The sequence below is a fragment of the Aricia agestis genome, chromosome 15, assembly GCF_905147365.1.
Source record: "Aricia agestis chromosome 15, ilAriAges1.1, whole genome shotgun sequence".
In the NCBI taxonomy this organism is placed as follows: Eukaryota; Metazoa; Arthropoda; class Insecta; order Lepidoptera; family Lycaenidae; genus Aricia; species Aricia agestis.
In genome coordinates, this window is record NC_056420.1 from 8,882,628 (window position 1) to 8,906,362 (window position 23,735).

General features: G+C 34.6%; 1 protein-coding gene across 1 annotated transcript; it reads right to left on the reverse strand.

The window, feature by feature from the left end:
• Positions 1–3,381: 3,381 nt before the first annotated feature.
• Positions 3,382–21,513, reverse strand: LOC121734180 (odorant receptor 46a-like). The gene is made up of 9 exons (XM_042124651.1): positions 21,218–21,513; positions 20,057–20,268; positions 17,936–18,048; positions 17,226–17,301; positions 11,796–11,958; positions 10,698–10,797; positions 8,640–8,753; positions 3,798–3,953; positions 3,382–3,453 (listed from the first exon to the last, which is right to left on the reverse strand). The coding sequence occupies exons 1-9, from the start codon at positions 21,511–21,513 to the stop codon at positions 3,400–3,402; spliced, it is 1,284 nt and encodes a 427-aa protein (XP_041980585.1). The 3' UTR covers positions 3,382–3,399.
• Between the last annotated feature and the right edge of the window lie 2,222 nt (positions 21,514–23,735).

Sequence of the window (23,735 nt, forward strand, 5' to 3'; positions counted from 1 at the left end):
TTAACTGTTAATAATATTCAACCATAGACTTTTTATGAATTAAGTGATGGCCGCAATTCCGTTTCACCAATATTCTTTTGTGTCTCGTGTTTATGTACTCAAAGTAACTATAATATTATAAAGTAACTTCATACCAAAATTTCAGCAAACTCGGTTCAGTGATTTGGGCGTGTAGAGGAGGGTCAATTCAGATAGTTTAGACCGCAACGCGCGTAGATGCATTTCTAAATTTGTACTGAATTGACAGATTTCAATTGCGTGAGACGTCTTGCGAATCTGTCAAACCCATACAAAATCGCGTCACGGTCTGAATTGATGTTAACAGACAGACAGACAGACAGAGAGAAAGACATCCAGACAGGCATACACAATTTAGCATTTATAATATTAGTATGGATTGGAAATTTGCTGAGCGTTAATAATTAGTTTATATTATTATACTCGTGGACGAGATAATAGAAACTTCAATCGTTGTTCGTAATCCGTATCTATTTACTTTACAATTTAGTTAGCTTTCACCGATGATCAATGTTGAGTTATAAACATGATCAACTGGAAGGCTCAGGTATTATATTATAGGGTGCAATAATGAGTTATATAGGGAACGTGCAGGAACTATAGGTGGCAGCGCATGTCAAGTGACAAATCGAATACTGGGCTAACGACGCTAGTTTGCGATAACTTCGTTAGTATATAATAGTTCATCGGATAGCTTCGATATTAAGACTTTGGTATAAAACAGATTAAAATTTACATAAGGATATTGAATTACTGTATAAAGAAAGGTTCGGTAGCTTGTTTTTTAAGGAGTGAGCACATTGAGACGGGCCGTGCCGGGGCTCATCGCAAAAATCCGCTTCCATAAAATTTGTATGTAAGCGGATGCGCGTATCGCACACTGTGTCGGGGCGCAGCGGATTTCCGTCAATGCGACAAGGCCCGGCAAGGCCCGACAAACCCGGTGCGCCCCGGCAACAGTGTGACCACACTTCATATAGATTTCCACTTTTTGGTAGATTTGAGGTCAAATGAATGACGATTTAGTAGTCCAAAATTTTTTGTAAATTTTAATAGAAGATCGATATTATATAACAAATAATATAAAAATTTAAAATGCATAATAAAGACAGTCCATATAAACATTTTAGTTTTATAAAGGTAAACATTTTAATAAAGGTAGATTTTCGGTAGAAGCTAAAACACGGTCTAGTAGATTTTAGCAGAATATAGCAACGTTTTTGATATATCGAGTCACGAGTGATTTAAGTGTGGTCACACTGGAGCTATCCAAAGTACTCAAAATCCGTCAATGCGATGTGACCCGGCCCGGCAATAGTGTCCTATAGCCAAAAATAGAAGTTTTTGGCTATAGCGCATTTTGCGCTGAGCTGAGCCCCGATTATCGCGTGCCTTTACTCGTAAACGGAAAAATTGCTACCACTTTTCCTTGCTCACGTTATGTGACCGGTTACTAATATTTTTGTTGTTTGTGTGAAAGAGAGAAACTATATTTCTTTTTTCTATCCGGCGGTCGGATGGAAAAAATATGTTCATAATATTATGCTTAATTTGAATACCAGATATTCTTGAACGAGTAATTAAAAGTTGCGGCCATCTTACAAATAGGAATTTAATAAGCCAACAATTTTAAAAGCCATGAGCACGTCGTTATTGAAATTTTTATTAGAAGGCAATAAAATTGTTCGCTCCATTTTCCATTTTATCAATTTGCATGGCGATCGATATGTTGTGGTTTTTTTGCGCCGACCAAACGTGGCGATAGTTTTTTTTTCAAAACCAAGACTCTCGTTTCCACTTTTCCAGTGTTTGATATTCAATCGTTTCGTACTGGATATATCGATTTGGACTGGTATTCTGTATGTCCTTTTGTTACATTTTTGTCTAACAAAAAGGACAAACAGAATACAATTGAAAAAAATCTACTTTGTGTGTTGTATAGCTACCTTAAAGGCAAGACCGCACTAAAGTGACACGACACGTTTTATAAACGTCAATTCCATGGGACGTGAAGTGTCGCGTCGTGACGTACCGCATAGTGTCGCGTAGTGCGGTCTCACCTTAAATGTTAGCCATACTGCTTCGGTGCATCACGATTTGCGGTAGGTTGCGTTGTCATAACGAATAACGGTTGCTACATCTGCGTTGCGGTGTCGCACGACAAGACAATACATAAGGGTCAATTTAGACCAATTCAGACCAAACAGGGTCGAGCGACGTTAATTACTTAATACTTCATCACTTAATCAGTTTAATGTCAATCAGCTAATAATCGATTCCTCTAATAATAATAATAATTAATCGATAGATATGTTTTACAGGAGATTGGTTTAAGAATTTTCCAGAAAGTACAATACAAAACTTTTGTTAGCTTATTAGGAAAACACAATCCCATGCCCAGCTATTTGTACGGCTTCTCAAATTCCAAACTTGTTATAGCAGTTCAGTTGTTTACTTCCACATTGTAATAAATATTAAATCGTATTACTTAGGCTTCAATAATAAAATCGTAATGTTTTACAACGGTTTCAGCAGACACGGAGTTCTATTAAGACGACGTTTTTGTGTAGGCAACTGTGAAGTCGAAAAGTTTTGATATTAATATTGTTTTTTTTACTGAATCTAACTAAGTCAATACTAACTGTTTGTTATGTATATCAACTGTTTTTAAGAGGATTTAGTAAACCTTACTTTTAATCATTAATCGGGAAATGAGCATGACGTGTCGGCTTATTCGTGCCAAATGCTCTTCAAGATTTAAATATACGTTGAGTAGGTATTCAAATAACTAGGTAAGTTATTTAGATACATTATTGGTAACCAAGCATTTACGATGTTTGACATGACCTTAGAATAATATTAGTGTCTGCTAAACATTAGCTTAGCAGTTATTTATATTTAGTTATTTCGTTACTATTAGTATTAACTAATAGTAACGAAATAGTTAAAGTCTGCGTGTTATTACCTATTTCATGTATACTCCGAATAGAGTAATTACATTATGGACAATGCTGTAATGAATTCTAGTAATATATGTTTAGCGAAATGTCCCCGTGAAATCAGAGTCTATTCATGACTTAATCAAATAATTAATTAGCTGTATTAGGTAAATAGATACCAGATACTTTTTTTATGAAATAAGGGAGCAAACGAGCAAACGGGTCTGCTGATGGAAAGCAACTACCGTCGCCCATAGACACTCGCAACATCAGAAGAGCTGCAGGTGCGTTGCCGGCCTTAAATTAAATAAAAGGAAATGAAAAGCTAAGGTATTTTTAATGAGGTTTTATTTTATATAACTTCTAATAGCTACTGTGTCCACACAAATTAATATACCTTCGTATTTCCTACGCATTAAAAGTATTCTTGGGCTACTCCATTTCACTTTTTCACATTGCTCATAACAGCAAATGCTTTGTACGACCAGTTGATAATCTGAAAAACAAAACCGGATATCTAGCTGTATTAGAAAAAAGCATTCGCGAAACAAAAAAAAGAAGTTTGCGATTTACTAAACTTATCATATCAGTAAGATCAATTCTATTATATTATGCAAATAACTGTATAAAATACATTTAAAGATATGCAGTGTTACAGAAAAGTAACATAATATAGTATTATATAAAAGTGGAAAAGTTGAGGTACCTAATGAAGTCGGTACAGCCCTTAAAACTTTCCTCGAAGGCATAATAACGTCCAGGATCGAGGCAAAATGAAAAGGAATGCCTGCGGATGCAAAAAGTTCCGCGCCAAGTTTACTAATTTAGATAATTACTTACGTAAGTATAAGTTTCAAGGGACAGGGTAAATATCTTGCCCGCGGTCACTCGCAGTGGGTTTTTGGCACGCTCCAGAAAAATGACCAAATACATCGCCGTTTTGGAGTCCAAATCCAACCATGTGCCTTCGTATGCCGCTTCTCTTAGCTCCAAACTCTAGAAACAAGTGATTTTTGTATCAAATTGTTTTTATATATTGCCAGCAACTTGTTGCACCAAAATTAGTAAATATTTATCGCAAGGAACCGTAAGTAAGTTTTACCGTGATTACAATTATCTTATGTTTTCCTGGGTGTCCCTTCTCCCTACCCACATAAATCCTTCGAGTGTATAGAGTATAGACAGACAAACTTTCGTATTTATAAGAGTAGTGTGGATAGTTACGTAACCAAAGACTACGTCGACGTCAACCTAATAAAAATATACTCTGAAGTCGTAAGCTATTTTTAGTAATTTCAATTAAATAACTAATTTAGGCAAATAATGTTCGTAGGGTTTGACATCGACGCGCGATATAATAGGCTCTATTAACAATTAATTAAGCGAGTTCAAATTCGCATTACGCAACGTTCTTGTGAACGAGGGCCGAAGGTCGAATTTAGATAATTTATTGCCCAAGTATCAAAGTATCAAACAGTTTTCGAGTACCGCAATACATCAATTACTTGGACAGATTTTAAGTGAGCGTACTGTAAACAGGCTTACCCTACGAATGGGACGATTTATCTTCGAGTTTGTATCTTAGTTAAACGCTATATGATAACATAAGTTCTAGACGCGAACTCCCAAACTGCTAATCTGTTATAGGATCTACGCAGATAATGTTTGCACAGTATAAACGAAATAAGGTGAACAGTTGCCTAATGTTAGTTTTATATTATAGATGAGTAATATTAGGGAGCATGTAAATTAGCTTAAGTATATTTTAAACACTGATCCCCAGATTTTGATACTTCATTATTATTCGAATAATTATGCTTATATTATGTCACAGACATAGATCAAGATAGATACCGCATGTAGCTCCATTTGTATGAAAACTAGTGTGCCACTTTTTTTATACCTACTGTGACGTACCGATAATAAGAAAAGTGCCCATTATCTAGGCCAACGTTCTATTTACATTTCTACAGCTCAATACGGCACTTTTAGGCATTTAGGCATTTTTAAAATTCCGATTGACGTCCGATTCCGATAGCAGACTGAACAGACTTTCGAAAGACGAGCATTGCTCGTCGTTTGGGAGCGCGATATGGCATGCGAAGTACATACACATGCGGTATCTATCATGATATATAATTCATAAAAATTCATAAAATCTTTATTTTCATTAAATTTACATATTTGCATTGTGGTGGAGTTCTCCTTTTAAGTAGAACTTGTATTAGCCTAGTATAAATTAAATAATATTTCTATATTTTAGTTTCAAATGTGTGTGTGTGTGTGTGTGTGTGTGTGTGCGTGTGTGTGTGCGTGTGTGTGTGTGTGTGTGTGTGTGTGTGTGTGTGTGTGCGTGTGCGTGTGTGCGTGTGTGTGTGTGTGTGTGTGTGTGTGTGTGTGTGTGTGTGTGTGTGTGTGTGTGTGTGCATTTTAGTGCTCTATTTATTTGTGTTACAGGTGTTGTAATAATAAAAAAAACCGGCCAAGTGCGAGTCGGACTCGCGCACCGAGGGTTCCGACAGCTTAAAGGTATTATAGACCTGAGTATTTGGTATGAATTTCAATTTAATACCTCTACGCGTTTATGAGGAAATGGGTAGTAAGTTTAAAATTATTAAAAAAAAATATATTATGTGATGTTACTAAAAATTTATGGTTTTCGTAATTTTTCCTTTATCTATGCTATAAGACGTTGCTTCGTACCAAATTTCAAGATTCTGAGTTCACGGGAAGCACCCTGTAGGTTTTGATTCCCTTGCAAGTGTCGAAAATTTGCGGCATAAACGGCTGTATCTTTTGATTGCGTTGGCTTAGAAGTTTGATTTTTTCACAGCTTCAAGGGACAGTAGACCTGAGTAATTGATATAAATTTCAGCTTCATACCTCCACGCGTTCCTGAGAAAAAGGGTCTTGACAGACGGACGGACGGACAGACGGACAACAAAGTGATCCTATAAGGGTTCCGTTTTTTCCTTTTGAGGTACGGAACCCTAAAAATGATATATGTTTGTGTTATATGTATAGCATTTATGTAACACCGATTAATATCTGCATGATCTACACATGCGATAATAATTTTATTTTAAAAAGCGTTTCGAAAGCTCCAAATATGTCAGTTTTCCGAGTTAATTCTGTCAATGTACAGCTCTATGTCCGCCGGGCTTGAGCCGTCGAAAATGTTCTAGTAAATTGAATTTATTGATTTGCATTCTATCTAGCCAAACAACAGGGTGGTATAAATTGCCTGGCGATTGGCGAAGGAATGTGTTGCGTGTGATAAATACGAGTCTATTAAACGTGACGCTATTGTGGTATTGTGGGTGGGCATATTGGCGACGAAGGTTCTGGCTTTTTATTTTTTTCCGCCATAGATGTTAGAAATACATGTATCGATTGAACAGATTTGATGTAACGCACTTAAAATGTAAATAATTATTATTAGTGGAAGGCAGAACCACCATAACATATTACTAAGATTTACTTATGTGGAAGAAATCACGCGTACCGCTTATAAATTAATATAATATCAATTAAGCTTATATAGGTAATTTTAACGTTAGTATGTCCATGTTAGTTCCGGTAACCGACATACACAATTTAGAATTTATAGAATACTAGCTGTCTCGGCAAATGTTGTTTTGCCATATAAATTATTTCGCCCATATTATTATTATTTTATTGAGGTGACTAAATAAGTACGGCATCATAGCAACGTCCATAGCTATCCCGTCGCACAAATAATGGTTGCTGTCAGTCTCGAGTTGTAATAATTTAGTATTATTTATTCAAGAAATACATTTATCAATATAAAAAGTAGCCAGTAGCCGTTTCTCAGACCTACTGAATATGAATATAAAATTTGAAAAAAATCAGTAAAGCCGTTTCGGTGGAGTACGGTAACTAACATTATGACACGAGAATTTTATAAATAAGATTAGTAAAGATTTAATTAGTAGGTGTACGATGAAACTAGCAATAAAGTCAGGGGCATCACGTTAAAGAACATTTATTTTATTCTTGTTCGCGTAAACATTTGTAACGTAACATGAGGGTGCGGCTCCTGCCTGCTCATTACTAATTCTCTTTGCTGGTGTAATAATAATTAATTAAAGTAGCAGTTACCTAAGAAATTGAAATTTCAAGTGGAAAACTCCAGGAGGATCGTCCATTTGTCTGATTACAAGGCCAGTAGATGTAATTTAACAATGCCAGCGAAACTAGATTACTTTTTAATTCAACGCAAAAATATAACTGATTTTTCCTGCAAATATAAATATTTATTATTTACAGAGATTTTTACACACAGGCGTGTGAATTTTATCCAGTAGGTATGTAAAGTGTAAATGCATATTAATAAAGGCGAGTGTGTCACCTTTTTACGTTTTAAACGCTGAATCGAATTTCATAAAATTTGTAAGTACATACACTTAGAACATTTTTTTAAAGAACATAACATAATTTTAATTATGTAAAATTTTATGGTTATGGCAAAAAACGACGTTGCTGCGAACAGCAGAAAGTTTTTCATGATGTTACTACGGCAGGTTAGGTAGGTACGTTATTATACTAAACATAAACTACATTCTTCTACTACAACAAATATTATAATTATTTAGCTTTGGGCGTGCGACTCCCACTTGCCTAATTAGTTCAATAAAGTACTTGACGTTTCAGTAAATATTTGAGAGCGATGTTTTATGAACATGAGCATAATATGGCCACAGGAAATTAAATTGCACACTAATGGCCCGTATTATTCCTTTACGACTCGTAATAATAGGCAATATTATCCGGATATTATTGCTATGATAATAAAATAAGCCACAGAATGTAAATAACAATTGCAATTTTACAATACGTCAATAAAACGACGAAATAGAATTTGGTGACAAAATAAGCGGTTAATTATGCTGCGATTTTAATCGACTCTGGCCAAATTAAGTTTATTTTGATTTTGGCTTTTTCTTTTAATGAATGTAGGGTTAATATGTACGTTTCTTTCATTATAGCGCATATTATAATACGATGTCAATAGCTATGTTTTAATAACCCGAATAGTTTATAGTCCTTGATCTTCATGTCTGGCATATAGTTTTAAAAATAAAAATCGGCCATGTGCGAGTGGAACTCGCGCACGAAGGGTTCAGTACCACAATAGAGCAAAAAAATACTGAAAATTGTATTTTTTTGTATGGGAGCCCCCTTAATTATTTCATTTATGAACATTTTATTATAAATTATTAAAGTGCGAATAGAGTATTTCGTGAATATTTCAAGTGCCTATGTATTGCCGTTATTGATTACGAGCAAAAAATGGAAATAAATATTTAATTTATTTTGTTTTTAGTATTTGTTGTTATAGTGGCAACAGATTCACACAAAATGTGAAAATTTCAGAAGTCTAGCTATAGCGATTCTTGAGTTACAGCTTGGAGACACACAGATATACAGACAGACGGACAGACATTGAAGTCTTAGTAATAGATTTACTTTGGGTAAAGAGTCTTAATAAAGCCAAAAAACAGACTTTTTGGTCCTTCGAGTTAGGTCAAAGGACCAAATGATAACGATATATTATTATTTTAAAACTAAGTATGAATCCCTATGGATATTTTGCCCGTCAAAGGCTTACATTATAAGCTAAATATGGCCGTGTAAGCCCTGGCCGTGAATCGGGATTACCTTCAATATGAGCTCGTTGCCGAACCAGCACAGTATGAACACCTCTATCAACATGCACGTTAAGTAAATGGCCATCCACACGATTTGCATCGGATGACTTGCGGGGTTTTCGATCTGAAATTCAGAAAAAAGATGACTCTGTAAGGCTCGACTCATATGCGTCCGCTACGAACAATATCACAAGCAATTTTATGCAACGATCTATTAAAATCGGCGCGATCTATTAGCATAAAGTTGCTTGTGATCTCGCGGTGTAGCGGCCAAATCGCTCGTTCTCGTGGACGCCGCGCCTATGGACTGCATACTAGACACTAAATAGCCACCCATAATTAAATTAAGTTTTTATAAAACCTGATCAAATTAAGGAAAAATCAGGAAACATACGAAACAATTTATATTTTACGATTTTTTTACTCAATATTATATTGTTTAAAATAATTTTCGGATATCCATCATAGTCCAAAATCAATAATTTGATCGAGTCGAGATCGAGAAAGAGAAATGACAGTACAAGTATTAGTTTTTTTTCGCTTATAAAGTTAAAAAAAGTGCTAACAAAATATATGGAACTAGAATATCGACAATATTAATATTTCTCCTTTTATTCTTTTAACTTTTCCTAACGTTCTAACTTCTATTCAACGCAAATATTAAGACGAATAAAGAAAAATCTTAGCAACAAATCGTTTATTGGCAATTTAGTAAAGTGAAGAAGATTTTGAGACAAGTGGCTATTGAAAGTTACGTTATTTGAAACTAAGCAATTCGATACAACCCTTCATAATTTATTAAAAAATACTTGTATATTGAGATTTGATTACTACAATTATACATTTCTTTGTGAGAATCCAGTTACTGGGGTCTGGGACATTTTATGTATAAAGGTTTTCCTTCAAGCTTTACTACTTTATTCGTCTCAATTATTATATATTTTTTTATTTAAAAAGTACCACGAGAATTGTTTCTACTAAGTATTACAATTTAAATTACTGAATAATAACAAAACGTACAATACAAAATATAGATATCTATTATACTGTATAATATAAAAAAAAAAGGAATTTTGTGACACGCCCCGTGGTTTCGACTATAGGTTTTGAGCAACTTTTTTCAAGACAGACAGACCTAGTTGGCAAATTCGTAAGAAATACGACGTGTTCTGAAAGTTCGATGTGCAACTGCATCGGATCGCGCCACAACACATTTTATATGCGGTAAGAGAACGTTGAAAATTTTTTACTTTTTAGAACTCCATATTATAACATATTCAGGGTACAGAAGTTAACCTAGATATGTGATATGTGAGTGAATATCTGTTACCGTGACCGCTCATTAAATATGATCGTATGTGAAATCGCAAGAACAGGAATACTAAAGCCACACAAGTTCCAGAAAAAAGGCAGGTTAGTAACACTAGTAACACTTTTGTACAACCGCTTACGTTTAATGTGTATAATATAGTATGTGATTCAAATACTAATACTGTCTAACAAGCTTAGTTTATGAAACAAACTTCGGTCAGAAAGGTACGTGTTGATGCATAGCTAGATTTAACTTTGATTACTGCATTAGCAATCTTTGCAATCAAGTCAAAATGTCTGATTCCCGGAGGAACCCACCTGCAATCTTCTAGATTCTAGATCGAAATTCTTATCTTAATAAACTAAACGAGGCGTTAATGATGATGGATCCCCTTTCCCTCTTAGAGGGGTAGACTAGAACCATAATATAACTAAATATACACAGTAGACTATCTTCGTACTATCGCGTCGCCCGAATTATACGTTAGAGTCATTTCAGATTACTTGAAGTAGTAAAGCAATGATATATTAAATTAGGGCTAGGTAAAATTTAGGGCTGGGATAGGGTATAAATAATAATAAATAATAAACCATCTCCGTATTTAGACTACTAGAAATTGACGTGATGTTTTACAACTTTCAGTAGCAAAACATTACGTAGCAAACCACTTGTTTTTGTGTTGAGGGTGTTTGATGTCTAAAACACGGCTGAGTACTACTGTATGATATTTACACTGTGTCACTAACGACTACGTACCGATAAAAACTGCACACCCACCAGACATAATACCATCACACTCAACATGAACTGAAGAGCAGAAGCCAGACTGAAAGCGCTTTCGATTATTGCTACGTATCTGGAACAAACCCATTAATTACCAGACTTAATTATACACAAAAGCAACGGATCAACCTTGTTCTCTTATCTCTAATGATTTATTTTACCGGAAAGGTTAAAAGTATCGTTGTACAGATAAGTGCTACATTTCTAAATATATTTTGGGGTTTCTAAATATATTTTCGTGCTAACGATCACTTCACCTACATCCGAATATTTGGATAATTTATACATAATATTTAGAGTTTATTTAGGTCAGATTACATTAAAACGACACGACGCGATGCATGAAAAACCAAAAACGTAGTTAGCACTGTGCTGCGTCGCGTACTTGATCTTTATTTTCTTTATGATTGTGTGCACCACCAAAGATCAAAATATGTATAGCAACTTTATAATTTTACAATAATATTTCGTTATTTGAGGTGTTAAAAAAATTGTTTGACAAGCCAGTAGAAAACATTGTGTGACTGTGACAACCGTCAAACACTCTATGTCGTACATATCTAAGATTAAAAGTAAGGTACTGTACAGAAAACTCTTGTTATAATGTTATAATATGGCTGGAAATGAGCCTAATCTGAAAATCGTTTTTCTTAACTGGGTCACAAAACAAAGTTTCACAAAAATAACAAACGAACGCTTCCGATAATATTATTTCAAATAAAATACTTTTAAAATTCCTGGGTGATTAATGTTAAACTCGATAAAATAAAAATGGTATTACAGTAATTTATGGGTCGAGTCTCCAGAGAGAATTTTATGTCTATTTGTGAGCTGCTGAGAAAAGATTACTCTTTTAAAAATTCCTTGTATAAATACTCCGTTGGCCCAATGAGCTTCTACTTGATTGGACTAAAACATTAGCCGTCATTTTGTAATAAAAAAATCTTCGAAGACTGATGTGGTGTTTTTTAAAATGTTTCTTGAAATAATCTGCGCGGCCAAAATATGTAGGTCCCCCAACTGCCTATTTAAATCAACTTCCCTGATACGAGTAGTTTTATAATGGCTTACCGAATAATAGCGTTATAGTGTATCATACACTTCTTCAACACGAGATGTATGTATTCTTCGTCTTCACCAACCACTTTCTTCTCTCTCTGGTCCCTCTCCCGTCGCCGTTTTGCGAGCATTTTGAAGTTTCTCAAATTGAACGCCAATATTTCTATTTGCCCAACTGGAAATAAAATTAAGAATAATCAAGAAAAATTAAAAGGCCTTTTAAATCAATTATTGGGGGCTTTTATTTACTTTTCAACGAGAAGATAAAAGGTGAATCGTAGTAAAATCGACGAAATGATTTTTTTGTACACATTTTCTGCGATTAGGCACCTTATTAAAATTAATGATCAGTTAATTAAATTAACTTACTGTAACGTTTTATTGTTTATTACGTTTTTGGTTGTATTTAATTTAGCTAGATGGTTTAATTATTTTTTTATTTAGACCATAATGATTTAGTGTCGTGGCTTTCCTTGTAAGATTTATAACTTACAAGGAAAGCCACTCGTTATCGAGTATATTGAAAAATAAAGACAACAACATACTTGTGATTCCTCTTGTATTATAAGTAATGTTTATGGGCGCGGTTGAACATTTTTTACCAAAAAAGCGCACAACGCCGCTAAAAAAGTTTTCATTTCAAAAAATTGTATTGTCTAAAAGAGAATCTATGTCTATATTATCAAGAAAAGAGCGTATTCCCTCTTAAAACGCCGGTAACGCACTTACAACACTTCTCTTACTGCGAGTGTCCATGGGCGAGGGTAGTTGCTTTCCATCAGGTGACTCGTCTGCTCGTTTGCCCCCAAATTTTATAAAAAAGTTTCTCATTATACAATATACATAATATATTATGCTTTTACATAAGATCGCGGTACGTTATCTATAAGATTATGTACATTGTACATGGTAAGAACGCATCTGCATATTGGTTTAAGCTTAGACACGGGCGTAATTTGAATTTCATATACGGAGTTATATTGCATTGGATTAGTGTATCGCTTTTCGACAAATGACACATTTAATCTGATAAAAGCTGAACTAGCATGCTAGAAAGCTGCATCTAAATTCTAAAATATCTAAGCTGGAGCCTAAAAGCTTCTCAGTATCGTAATAGTTCAGGTAGCACGGTAGGTAGTTCTCGCACCACTAAAGGCGCCTAAAATCAACCAGTGCCTACCATGGGGCACCATACCACTTCCAGTTATGCCAAACGTTCTTAAAGCTCAGCCAATACTTTTAATCATTAAGGATTCAATTTATCTAGCTAAATATGGATGATTCAAAGGCTCCATGTATTTTGTTGTTACCATAAACCATTGAAATATTTTTTTACGAAATTTCCATGCTCGTATATTTTATATACTGTGTCCAAAAGAGACAAGAGGTTTACGTTACAAAAACTTTATTGTTTGGTTTTACTTAATTTTTCTAGCGCAGTGTTACAAAACAAAGTGATAGGCAATTCTTTATGATGTGTCCCTTAAACAGAGTTCACTGTATAAGTAGCAGCGCTGAAATAATTTTTTTTCTACTTTGTAAACTTTAAAAAATGGTAGACTTTAGCGCTTCTACTTTCACATAAATTCTATATAGGGGACTCATACCCACCCAAAAATATTATCACTTTGTTCTTTTACATCCTGCAGGCTGTAGATTACTATTTTGAACATTTCACCTTCAGACATGAGAACCGACTATTATTCTTAATACGATAAAGCCCGTGGCCACATTTGAATGCATTGCAGCGTCTGAGGGTAGGAGCGAAATCCGCAGCTTTATACAAACACTTTCTCTGAGCCCTCTGAGAATTTATCACATTCATGTGAAATTTTTATATTTTTTTTACAAATAATCTTTTTTTTGTAAGGAATATACTTTAATTTCAATATTCATTATATTTTCTACTATTATTATATAGTATAAAACAAAGTCGCCTTTTCTTCCCTCATGTCCCTTTGTTCCCTTTAATCTTTAAAACTACGCAACGGATTTTGATGCGGTTTTCTTTAATAGATAGAGTGGTTAAAGAGGAAGGTTTAAAAGTATATTAACAATCATTAAGTAGTGGAGAAATACTGTTATTTTTGAGGTTTCTAATCTGATGTTGTAAATAAACCCTACGAGATTTATCAAAATAATGTACTAAGTATTGTACACAATGAAAAGGCCAACAGAAAACTTCACGATGGTATATGTCTATATCTTATGGGTATCCCACAATAACATTTTTTTATCATTTACTTTTTACTACAAATAAGGGCTGATTTTCGAAATGATTTCAACCAATACAGCATTAATCCCTATTCAATTAAATACTTTAAATACATTGTTGATTTAATATAAATCTATATGGCCCTTTACAACTTAAGATGAATATTTTCGAAGATATTACAGATAAAAAAATTGGGGGACGTACCTTTTGCGGCGGTACGGGCCATTAATGCGGGCTACGGGTAGTAATGAATATAAATCAACACGACTGAATCGATTTTAAATAATCATTTTTTCAGTGAGTGACATTTTCTATTATAATATATTTTATACCCGTGCGAAGCTGGGGCCGGTCCCTAGTTATTATTTAAAAAATCGGACCACAAACGACAGAGTAATCGTTGAACATACAAAAAAAAAGATACATACAACCGAACGTATTACCTCCTCCTTTTTGGAAGTCGGTCAAAAAACAAACGTTTGTGTGCATTTTTGTTTACGCAAAAACTACCTACAACGGATTTTTATAAGATTTGACATGATAAATCAGCTAGGCCCTGAACTACCAGACTCTTGATAATTTGGGTTACTATATTTTGTCCCGACAAAGTTTTATATTCCAAAATTTCCAGTAAAATAATGTTTAAAAACAAGTATTATACAGGTTGTAACAAAACTAAGTGATAATACTTTAGGGTGTGTATGTGTTCCTTGTAGAGAGTTCACTGTGAGAGTAGTAGCGCTGTAAGACCAATAAAAATTAAATGTGGTATAAAAATGTTTTAGAACAAAGAAAGCAGGCCTATGTAACTGGCAGGCTAGTTTACAATTCCTCTGATGTATACATCTGATGGTACATCAGAGGAATTATTTCGGTGTTTCATATGTCAACGGGTTATGTCAATTGCATGTTAGTCGCGGTCAGTCCTATAGGATTGACATAGCCCGACCAAATTACATAGGTCCGGCATCTGCCTAAAGCCTGCTGTACAGCTTGTGGTATGACTAATTAGTTTCTCTGAAATTATATACAGAAAATATTATGCTACTATGAATTTTTTTTACTAAAACAACCAAAGTTAATTAAATAGACTTTTTTCAATTTATTACAAGGACTTTACTTTGCAGGTTCTCATTTAATTTTCATGTACCGTATTGTTTGTTCCCGGCGTCCATGGCAGTCTCGTCACTCACAATTAAGCCGATTTTCCCGTTTCCTCATAAAATAACCATAGGTAAAGCCGCTTGTGTGTAAAAGAGACAAAAAGTATTTGCGATGAAATGGATATAAAAACATATTTTGGATAATATAATTGTTTCCGTAGTACATTTTAATCGAAAAGGCCGTTAAGTAAATCTCTAAACCAAAAAGTTAATATACCTAGCGGAATAGAGCAACAATCTCGAGCTGTCAAATGAAACTGAAATTGATTTACGCCTGTGTGTGAAAATTTGTTTACGTATACACTTACACAAGCATCTTTCTAAGAGAATAAATTGTCAACGTGCCGATAAGTGCCGACTGGACATCAAAAAGAAAAAGATGATCAAGATAGATACCGCATGTCCTTCCATTTGTATGAAAACGAGCGTGCCACTTTTTAGGGTTCCGTACCCAAAGGGTAAAAACGGGACCCTATTACTAAGACTTCGTTGTCTGTCCGTCTGTCCGTCTGTCTGTCTGTATGTCTCCAGGCTGTAACTCAAGAACGGTAATAGATAGAGAGTTGAAATTTTCACAGATTGTGTATATCTGTTGCCGCTATAACAATAAATACTAAAAACAAAATAAAATTAATATTTAAGGGGGGCTCCCATACAACAAACGTGATTTTTTTGGCCTTTTTTTGCTTTATATCAATAATGGTAACTTGAATTTTTGTCAAAGTCCTTAGTTATATGTGTACTTTTGGTAATATTTCATAATAATATTAAAATAAAATAAAAAATTAAGGGGGGTTACCATACAAAGAACACAATTTTTGGCCTAATTTTGCTCTATAATGGTACGGAACCCTTCGTGCACGAGTCCGACTCGCACTTGGCCGATTATTTATTAAATTACTTACAATAAATAAATAACTATATTTTAATAACTATGAGTTCTAATCTTTGTAACAACTATCTTTAAACGTTTAAAGCAAAATAAGTTGTTAACTCCACTACTAAAACTAAATGAAAATTGCGAGGAAAAACCTTGTAATTTAGTTGGGTAATAAAGATGTTCATCAGACAGCACTCAGACTAACTCATCAAAAATACGCTTAGTAATGCATTTACAGAGAAAAGGCAGGTTCCAAGGAACCCTTTGGAGCGAGGCCCTATTAGTGGCCTCGAGGGCTCTCCAGGATAGTGAATAGTCTTAATGCGCCTCATTTATATTTCTTGAAGTATTTCCTGAAATTAAATTATTAGAAGCCTAGACTTATGATTTTAGGAATTCGTTAAGCTTAAAAAGTGGTATTGTGTATAGACACAAAATGATACCACTTTTTAAGATAAGTAGGTACTTACTCGTCGAATTTTAGTATAAGTCTGTCTTATCTTAAAATTCGACGGGTACATGTCCGGATACGTGGGAGAGCCATGCTTCGGCACGAATGGGCCGGCTCGACCGGAGAAATACCACGTTCTCACAGAAAACCGGCGTGAAACAGCGCTTGCGCTGTGTTTCGCCGAGTGAGTGAGTTTACCGGAGGCCCAATCCCCTAACCTATTCCCTTCCCCTCCCTACCTTCCCCTGTTCCCTTCCCTTCCCTCCCCTATTACCCCATTTCCCTCTTAAAAGGCCGGCAACGCACTTGCAGCTCTTCTGATGCTGCGAGTGTCCATGGGCGACGGATGTTGCTTTCCATCAGGTGACCCATTTGCTCGTTTGCCCCCTTATTTCATAAAAAAAAAAATGTCCTGAAAATCTGAATCCGATTTTTAGGATAAGTCTGTACTTATCCTAATATTCCACGTAGAATTGCTGACGTTGAGTTTTGTTAAGCAAGCAATATACTCGTAATTGCATATAATATATTAATTATTATTATAAAGACATAAAATTCGTTTCCTCAGCTAAATGCAAAAATATTCATTAAAAGTAATTGCAAAAATTTGCCCCATAACAGTTTCTTTTTATGTTACTGATAATTTTATTTGTGTTGTTGTTAGCGTTTAAAATTTATTTTTGTATTTTCAGTTTTTTAACTTTTTTTTCTTATGATATTATATTATACTTACTAGCAGAAGAGATAAATGCTGCTAGGATCGTGTCCATAACACCATCTATAATGCAGGTCGCTGGCTTATAGTAAATCTACAAGAAATTACAAAACCATAATTATTATATTATTATGACGCAATAATAAATAACAAGCTTAAGACTGTGTAAAAACATGTTTTTTTTGTTAAATACTCGGAATAATTATCATGTTTTCCCGGGCTTCGCAATGAAAGGGAAGGCATAATATTTTAACAAACAATTCGCCATAACCCAGACTGGCGCAAGTGGGCCTAGTTCTAAGTATTTAAATTAATTTATTTGTTTGCGCGTTTTTGATAAGCATAGGAAACGTGCCAAAATTACGTGATGCGTAAAACATGATTGGTCGATAGACATTAGACTGTCCACATAAATTAAAGAGTTAGTGAATTATGTATTATTTAGTTGAAGTTTTAGATTATTAAAATAATAATTTATTCAATTTCTAAGAGAAAGGATGTGTTCTAAGTACCCATACAAGCATAGGTCAAGGAGAGAATTTAATTGTAATATCACGTCACTATCTTTTAGAAAAATGTTGAGTTAGAAATATTTTAGCCGTACAATACTTCCTACAATAAATGTAGAAGAAATCTTGGTGTACGAGTATACTAACACTGACGGCGGAATTAAAAAACGATAAAAGTCCCGTAGCTTAGGTACGTTCCCTAATTATTGATGTACTCACATGATGAAGGTAAATGATGCCGTAAGCAGGAGCTTTGTACACATCAAAGGATGTGTACTCCACGTTCGTGGGCAAAATGTCCAAATTTTCCGTAAGCGGCATTATGATCCCCACTGAAAATAATGATATGTTTACCTTTGTGAATCGTCTGATTGGGGTGTTTTCCTGGCTTGACAATGGTGAGATTGAGTACACACCCCAGGCTTAGTAGGACCACAATAGAAGTATTAGAGACAGACACTCACAGAATTGGAGACACGTGTAAATATTTTTTTGTTTTAATTTACTTTGTTTTTCAGAAAGAAACCTTTATTTTTGGCCACCATATAGGCCAGGCTAAACAGGCAAAGTTTTGCCTATTTACCAAGCCGCTAGCCGGCTGTCTAACGCGTGCATTAATATGTCCTTAGGAACTCACTTCTTAATTCTTATAATAATAATAATAATCAGTTTATTTCAGACCATAGAACAGATCCATATAGAGTTAGTAAAAGTACAATATTTCTTATGACTATGTTAGTAAAATGCGAGTGATAATTATTTTAAAATATGTAAATTAGTCCAATGTCTCCATATCGGACTTTCAAGCTTGATAGCAATTTCCATCAGATATCTGTTGGAACTGTCGAGCACTCTTCGCATCATAGACGCCGATCTTTTACGCAGTATTGCTGGAAAACAATACTGCGTAAAAGATCAAAACTTATAATGTAACATTTAAAAAACTACGAAAATAACAGATATAAGTTACATAAATTCAATTCATGTAAATTATGAGATATAATGAAATAAAATATTCCGGATTCCCTTCGAGAACATAATACCCGAGTTGTATAAAGCGATACTAACAACTTGTAAAATCAAAAGACGTGATGAGAATGAGTCTTGCTGACTTTGTCCACCGCCGCCGTCACCGCGGGACGTCACCGAAAATTCATAAAAATGCGACCGAGTTGTATAAAGCGATACTAACAACTTGTAAAATCAAAAGACGTGATGAGAATGAGTCTTGCTGACTTTGTCCACCGCCGCCGTCACCGCGGGACGTCACCGAAAATTCATAAAAATGCGACTTTATATGACCTTTTCGTATGAATGTGCCCTTTTTCTGAAGACATCTTCAGTCAAGTCAAAAACGTGCCATTCAATATTTTATTGTGATCCAGTGCGTATTTTAAAATTTGCCTAATTTGGTGCCACTATGCAGAGGAGGATCTACAACATTCATTGCAGTTGGTCTAGTATATCCCACAACCTGAGCACTTTTGTGGTACACTTTACGGAAAAACTATCTCGTCTATTGATTTGTGCTTTAACATAGTAATTTTTATTTATATGTAGATGTGTTATTATCGGTCAGTCAAGGTTTGGTTACTATTAAAATAAAAAATAAAAACTGTCTTAAAGATTATTTAGACCACGCAGAAAAACGGCGCGAGCCCTTACAAAGCTCGGCTTTAAGCTAGTTTAAATAATTTCGATAGTAGTTTTGGGACCAGTGGTGTGTTCTAAATTTTATGTGCCATTGGTTCGCCATCCCTGACCTAGGCTATTAGGTTACATTTTCATCATCATTGGTCTAGCAACCCATGCCACCGAGCAAAATGAAACCTATGCTCATAACTGCTCACAAAGTGGCATTTTATTTGATGTTTTGTCGGTGATGTCCCGGCGATGGCAGCGTTTAAATTCAGAATTTCGGCGAACAACCACTATTAACAATTTTCGTATAGATTGCATAATGAAGGTTGAATGTCAAGTTTGTGAGGGGCAAATTTATTCAGACTTGAGTCTTTATTACCTAGACCTACAGGTGTAGGTACTGATATTAATATTAATTAGCAAAAAGGGTTAAATTAAATATTAGATTTGACTAAATAATCTCGCTTTGGTTTGCTTGAATTGGATACGTCTATAATCTATATCAACGGTTTCATGATTCTAGCATCTAAAGTTATAACAAACATGCCCATTACCCACATATTATAACGGAACATAATAAGACGAACATAAGCATAATAGGTACCTCCGAAAGTTTTTACCAATTTTTATGTGTTCTTAACGCCTAAGAACTGTGCTAACATGAGCGTTAGCGTGCGTTAAAAACGGTCAAAAGAATACCTGAGACGGCCCCGACGCACATACTAGAGTAATATGTCATGACGAAGCGCGCTGTCTGTATGCTCCTCCTCAAAATCTCCCGGTGCTCCTGCTCCTCAGGTCGAAATTCCACGCGATGCAAATACTTTAAAAGATTTAAAATTTTTTCCTTATTTAGCCAGAATACCGCAATTTTAAAATACGTGTACATTTCACTCAGGAAGAGGTAGAGTCTGAAATAAACGTTTTGTTATGTGACTGCTCCGTATATTTTTACTGCTTTACTGCTTTAGAGCGGTTATTTCCCTGGACTAGCTGTAGGGTTTTTTGGGTCTAATAGCAGCTAAACCTAATTAGCTGTACCTATGTAAAATTAGCCATAAGGGCTTAGGTCCAGAACGACATGACATAATAATAATTATTATCAGTCCTTGAAAATAAAATTGGTTCAAAACATAAAGTTTTTGTTATCTTCTATTTTGTTGAAGCCTTATAACTCAAAAAGAATGGAAGCTTTTTATAATATAATTGCAGATTCATAACGATTTCTTTTTATAGACTGAGAGCGAGTATTCAGCAGACTTATAGTTAAGTAGCAAACTGTATATTAATGCTAGGTATTTTCTATCATTATACGGCAGATGAAACACATCTGCCGTATGATGATAGAAAATACACGAAATTAAATAGGTATCATTACCGAATCTGAGAAAACATAATATTCAGCTTTGGCGTAATGTAAAATACTTCAAACGTTTCTATTTCTTTGTGATTCCTCCTACGTCCTAATTTGATACATCTATCTTTTACGTCACTACCACAATTTCTTATTTTTATTGCTTATTTAATTTCATTTCCAAGTATCTATTATACGTTCCTCGAAATGCTGTGGTAACGGCCGGGGCAGAAAACCATTAATTTTCTGTATCTCGGTTGTACAATTTTGAATTTATATAGGATAATTTGTCTCAAATTTTATTTGTTTTTTTTTTTAATTTTTACGTAAGAACGAAAGTGATGACGATGGTTATTATAGTCGCCTTTGATTTAAGATTTGAAGCTTCTTGATTTTTTTTAAACCTATCTAAGCTATTAGTATTTGTCTGTCTACACAATACCCAAATTATATTAAAACATCGATACATATTAGAATAACATCAACAAACAACAAATAAATATTACCCCTCCGCTATGTTACCGACATTCCCGCCTTGTCGCAATAAATACTCCACCTCGCCGATCCCGGGCAAAAAACACACGAGCCACAGGACGACTAGCGTGTATATCAACCGCAGCCACGAGGAGAATTTCTTGGGCGAGAAATCGTAGTACCACAACCCGTAAAACCTCAGCCAGAAGATGTGCACCGCGTGATATAGTTTGGGATCTAAATCATCCCACGAATCGAAGGTGCCGTACGGGACGTAACGCTTGAGAACGGACAATTTCTCCATAATATTTTCCGCGATGAGTCCCATTTTACGAGTCGAGAGCGAGGCGGTCTGTTGTAGTTAGAATGTTTTTGTGATGTGTCGCTAGCGTATAACGAGAGCCGTATTAAACATTATACATTATTCCACCGACATTATCGTTAAGGGGAAGCGTCTACATAATTATTCGATAAGCAAAAACTACTTTTGCTAATGCTCATGTGAGCAGCCTCTATTTACTGTTTCTCTCCATATTTAAATACGATGGTACGTCTGTAAACAAAAGTACAAGGCTCATTGCTGGTTCGCTCATTCATTTTTATAAAATACTCGTCTGCGTCGTAAGACAAATATAAATATTTAATCGAGTTTGTATGTCACTAATTTAGATTTAAGCCTGTCTCAGTTTGAAAGCTAAAAACTTCTAGATAAATAAAGATTTTAAAATGTCAAAGGCTTTTTACTTAGCAATTTAAATTTAGTTACAAAAGTAACTTCAATGACACAATATCTAACAGGCTAGCTCTGTGTTGCTGTATAAATATGCCAGTAGCTTGATAATCCTTTTTGTTTTAATTAATTTTAGCCTATACTGTTTCATATAATATAATTATTATACTGACCTTTTTTTACAAGAATTAAGGACCAAATTCATCAACGAAAACTAACTTGGGTATCGGTGAAACTTTAACTACTTGAAAAAAATTTCAATTGTTGCGCTCAATTCAATTCAATTTCTAAATTATGACTATAAAACTTAACTGCCGTCATTAGAAGAAAATAAGATTCCTTTGGATCTAGGCTTAATTTGTACGAGTAACTAGCGCACATCACATTGGAGTCAAAGCCGTGAACATACCTATGACTACGAGTTTGTCAAAAGTTTCATAATAGCAACATCTGTCGTGCCGCGGGCTGTGTTCGTTTTATTTTCTATTCCACTGCCGGGCATTTTTGCAATATTTCATTACACATACAGTTTTCATTTAGGCTTATTGCACTTATTAATTTCTTTCGCACGTATAATTAAGCTCGCTTTTATTTCTGTCCATTCGTGCATTCGGATTTTTACCGAGAATACACACGTTTTGAATTTCAATTGCCGCTAACGATAATTTTAAAACGTAAAAAAATTACGTCGCAAAACGGAAACCTAAATACAATTTCCTTTTTGAGCTAAATAATTGTTTCACGTAGAACGACTTAATTAATTTTTCGCTTTGTACGAGGTTTCTTTTACATTATAATGTTGTGTTTCGTCAACTAGCTAGAAGCAATTTTACGTTTTTAATAAAAGTGGGAGTGTTTGTTGCCCTAGTAGTACATTTTGTGAAATAGCTAGACGTTAACCGCGACTTCACTGGCTATAAAGAGCATTCTTTGAAGTAAGTAAATGGCTTCGTTATTTTCTTTGCTTCGCATTTAAACTTGTTGCAGCGTTTTAATAAACGATTCTTAGTAAACCATCAAAGTCTAGTAAAGATAGAATTTTTTACAAACGAAAATTCTTTAATGTTTCTACCAGCATAAAAAAGCGATGCAATAACTCCATAAAAACATATTATATTTCAAATCCGTGACGGATTTAAAAGCAGTTTCGCCTTAAGTGGTCGAGTTAATATGTCGCTAAAAGCAATTATAATAATTACTCGGGCCATGTAATTACTCGCTATAGAGAGTGCGGCTCTCCTAACTACAGATAATTGTATTTTCAAAGGGGTCTTAAACATTCTTAATTTCACTTTCGAATAATTTCGCGAAATTTATAAGGAACGAACTTAGTAATTACAACTTAATATGTATTTCAATTACTTGGCTTATTTTAATCGACTAAATTATACAATATGATTTAGAAACTTGTCCTTTGAAAAATTTCATGAGAAATTTTTGTCAGCTTTACAACTACCAAACTTCGACCATTTTTAATTTAAAGAAAAATGAAACTGATTATAAGGTGTAACAGTATAAGGCGTATATATTTAAATACTTAAGTATAAGATAATACATATTAATAGGTTAGGTAAAGTTAGGTTAGGTTAGCACTAGGTAGTCTACAATCTACAATGTTAACATTAGGACTGAGGTAAAGCAGGGGTGAGCAACATTTTGCCCGGTTGACGGCACGGGAATATCATTTGGCCGTCGAATTCCAGCACAATTCCACACTGATTACCTGATTAGGGTCCAGGAGCGGCGAGTGCAGGATTTTGTCGCCCCGTCATCATAATTGGTACGTATGGCATATTCGCTCGCTATGTTTTACACGATTC

Excerpts from the sequence above, each read along its gene's own strand:
- LOC121734180 (XM_042124651.1), bottom strand. The coding sequence starts at position 21,513 with ATGGGACTCATCGCGGAAAATATTATGGAGAAATTGTCCGTTCTCAAG. Across the intron at positions 10,798-11,795 it reads CACTATAACGCTATTATTCG|ATACGTAGCAATAATCGAAA; the intron begins GTAAGCCATTAT and ends GGTTTGTTCCAG. Across the intron at positions 3,454-3,797 it reads CCCTTGAAACTTATACTTAC|ATTATCAACTGGTCGTACAA; the intron begins GTAAGTAATTAT and ends TTTGTTTTTCAG.